This window comes from Enhydra lutris, unplaced genomic scaffold (assembly GCF_002288905.1).
Source record: "Enhydra lutris kenyoni isolate GAN:26980312 unplaced genomic scaffold, ASM228890v2 scaffoldscaffold3, whole genome shotgun sequence".
NCBI classification, from domain to species: domain Eukaryota; kingdom Metazoa; phylum Chordata; class Mammalia; order Carnivora; family Mustelidae; genus Enhydra; species Enhydra lutris.
The window spans coordinates 76117656-76120659 of NW_019154087.1; the positions used below are offsets into that span (position 1 = coordinate 76117656).

General features: G+C 42.2%; 1 protein-coding gene across 1 annotated transcript; it reads right to left on the minus strand.

Moving 5' to 3' along the window:
* Positions 1–210: 210 nt before the first annotated feature.
* On the minus strand, positions 211–2499 carry LOC111152637 (disintegrin and metalloproteinase domain-containing protein 20-like). Its single transcript, XM_022511178.1, has one exon. It carries the CDS (start codon positions 2497–2499, stop codon positions 211–213), a length of 2289 nt encoding a protein of 762 aa, XP_022366886.1.
* Positions 2500–3004: the final 505 nt, after the last annotated feature.

Here is a 3004-nt window from a genome sequence, read left to right on the forward strand (position 1 = left end):
TAATGGAAAAGAGAGCTGTTCTGAGAATTAGTATATTTTGCTTATTGTTCAATGGCTAGTGTGTATGATCCCAAGTGATTAAAAAAATCTCAGGGATTTTCTGTCAGTGATCTGTGGTATAAGCTGTAACATTTTTCCTGCCAGGAGACTAAAATTTATCAAATGGGCAAATTCATTTGGGTTGGGTTTCCTTTTGGAAATCATAACTTTTTAGTTTTCATTCTCAGGTGCAGGTGGATCACTCACATCTTGATTAGTTACAGGTGGCTCATTCTGCTGTGCATTGGGTGCATGTGGAACATTCTGCTCTTCTTTCTTATCCTTGTTCTTCCTTCTCATAAAAAACGAAATTAACAAACAACATAATAAAGCCAAAAAAGACATCAACCAAAATAATAACTGATAAGTCTTCTTCTGCTGCTGCTTCTGTGACACTCCAGTCTTATTTTTTGTTGGGGGTGGACCACTGTCAACACTGCCTCCTGTGCCTCTTACCTGGCAGTCAGGGGGATTCCACTCATCATCACAATGGCAGTGATGTCTATTGTTGCAGATCCCATTCCTACTGCAGGTCTTGGGCGAACAACTGGTTTTCAAATATGCCAAAGGGATACACTTCCTTTGGACACAGATATGGTCTTTACCACACTCTGTACCATCTTTCACTTCACCAAGATCAGGCAAGGGCATCCCATGATGGAAGTCTATACCCCAACAGACATTATCGTTGAGGTGAAGCCAATGCAGAGTAGAATGGTCTCTCAGAGTGGGGATTTTTGCCACATCCTTACACTGCACCCTCCCACACAGGGTATCTGAGGTGTTACATTTTGTAAATTGATGGCCCTTGAGACCACAGTTACCAAAACGATCTCCTTGAATATTCACTGTACTGTAGCAAATCTGACTTGCACTCTTGGCATTTGGGCCAAAAATTTTGCTACACAGTTCATCACGGATATTGCATCTCTTTTCATAGCAGTAGCCACCCCCTGGGCATTCGATTCCATCTTGCACATACACATCTTCTGGGCATTGATAGGATGTCCCATTGCACCACTCGGGAAGATCACATTGATTTGCCTGTTCTCTACATAAAGCACCCGATGGCATGAATTTGCAGTCTTTGCAACAAAGCCCAAAAGCACAAGTAGCCCCAGGACTCAGAGTACAGTCTAACTGACAGCATGGATCTTTTGTACACAAGTTTAAGGAGCCACAGTCACACTCTTCTTCTCCTTCAACCACGCCATTCCCACAGCGTGTAAACTTGAAGCTTCTCTCTGGAGTGGGTGGGTGGAAGATACATCTGGATCCTGCAGAGGTGTGCCAATATTGAGCATAACTGCAATTGCTGAATTTGGTTGACCACGGCTGTGCTGCATACATTATGCACCCATTGTCTGCACATTTACATGTTTCCTCATCATGCCCCATACCCAGAGAATGACCAAGCTCATGTGACACAATGAATGCAAAAAACCCCAAATCATCACTTGTGAAGGTATCCACTGCACAATTAGTATTGTAGTTACATATTGATCTGACATAAGATATACCAAATGTACCATATCCTCTTTTTACAAAAACATGGGCAGCATCGTGGGGCACACGGATGTTAAAGCCTTTTTCCTTCCAGGCACAAAATAAATTCATGAGTACACCCATGTTCTTTATTTCCACAGGGTTTCCTTTAGTCCAGACCTCTATTCCAACTAAACTCACATCAGTATTTAGGGGTTGATAGAAGGTATTTACGTGGTTCATAGTGGTAATCACTTCCAGTTCCACAGCTGTGACATTATATTCATGATAAGCGTATCGATGGTAGTCTACCACCACTGCCATTTCAACAAATCTCTTGTGTGTCCACAGACCTCCATATGCACTTTGCAAAGTGGAATTATTGCTTTCTTGAAACTTCATTTGTTGTACTATTTTTTCATCTGTCAACCCACACCTCATGAGTGGGAATTGTTTCTCCTCATCATATATCTTAAATACCAGATGTTCAAATGTGGTAGAAAGGCTTTTGGGCAAAATCTCATAAATGATGTGATTTATCTGTAATATTCCTTGAAAGTTCCCAAAACAGGTACTCAGAGAAACCAATGAATCCGGATCCCCCTCCACGTAACCATGGTAATAGCAATCTTTCCGGACAAATGGCTGGTCTTCAAAAAGAGCACCCTGGTCTGTGTATGTGAACACTGGGAAGTTTTTGGACAGCAAAAGCTTCTTGACCTTCATATGGAAAACATGTCTCTGGCCTCCAAGATGCAGACAGTAAGAGATCCAGCCTGGAGGCTTCTTGATACTGCCAGTGCCTGTCATCCTCAAAGGAATCACCACTTCTGGGGGACCATGGCGATAGGAGTATCCAATATGGGACCATCCATAAAGGAGCAGAAACACCCTCAGCCAAAGAATGGGGACAGTGATCCTCACATGTACCAGGACCTCACCCACAGCCATTCTGGAGCCACCATATTCAGCCATTGGTGAGAACAAACCAGAGCAGGTCAGGAAACATTACTCTCTGCCTCCTCCCTCTGAGCTGGATGTAGGCTGAGAAATAAAGTGTTGATATTTAAGATCTGTCTTCTAGCCGTCACACCATCAGAGCAGCAACACTAAAAGAAAAAAGATAGAAGGGCAGGGGTGGGAGATAAAAGCAAGTCAAGGTGGAGGGTAAAGAGAAGGCTATGAGTTAAAATGGGTTAGTGTTTGGATCATGGCTCAGTATACTGCATTGAGTTTTTTTTCTCTTAATGGTAAGGCAGAGTGGGACTGTGTGAACAAAACAGTGGTGATCAGCCATAGGTTGACTCTAGATGAAGGACACATATTGATTCTTATACTGTTCTGTAAATTTATGAATGTGTGCCAACATTTTCACAGTAAATACTTAAAACAAAACAGTATTAATGGTAGCATGAACACCTATCACATTTTAATGTAGCAGTCTCAATTTATACATATGGGCTGGATGTGAATATCACTA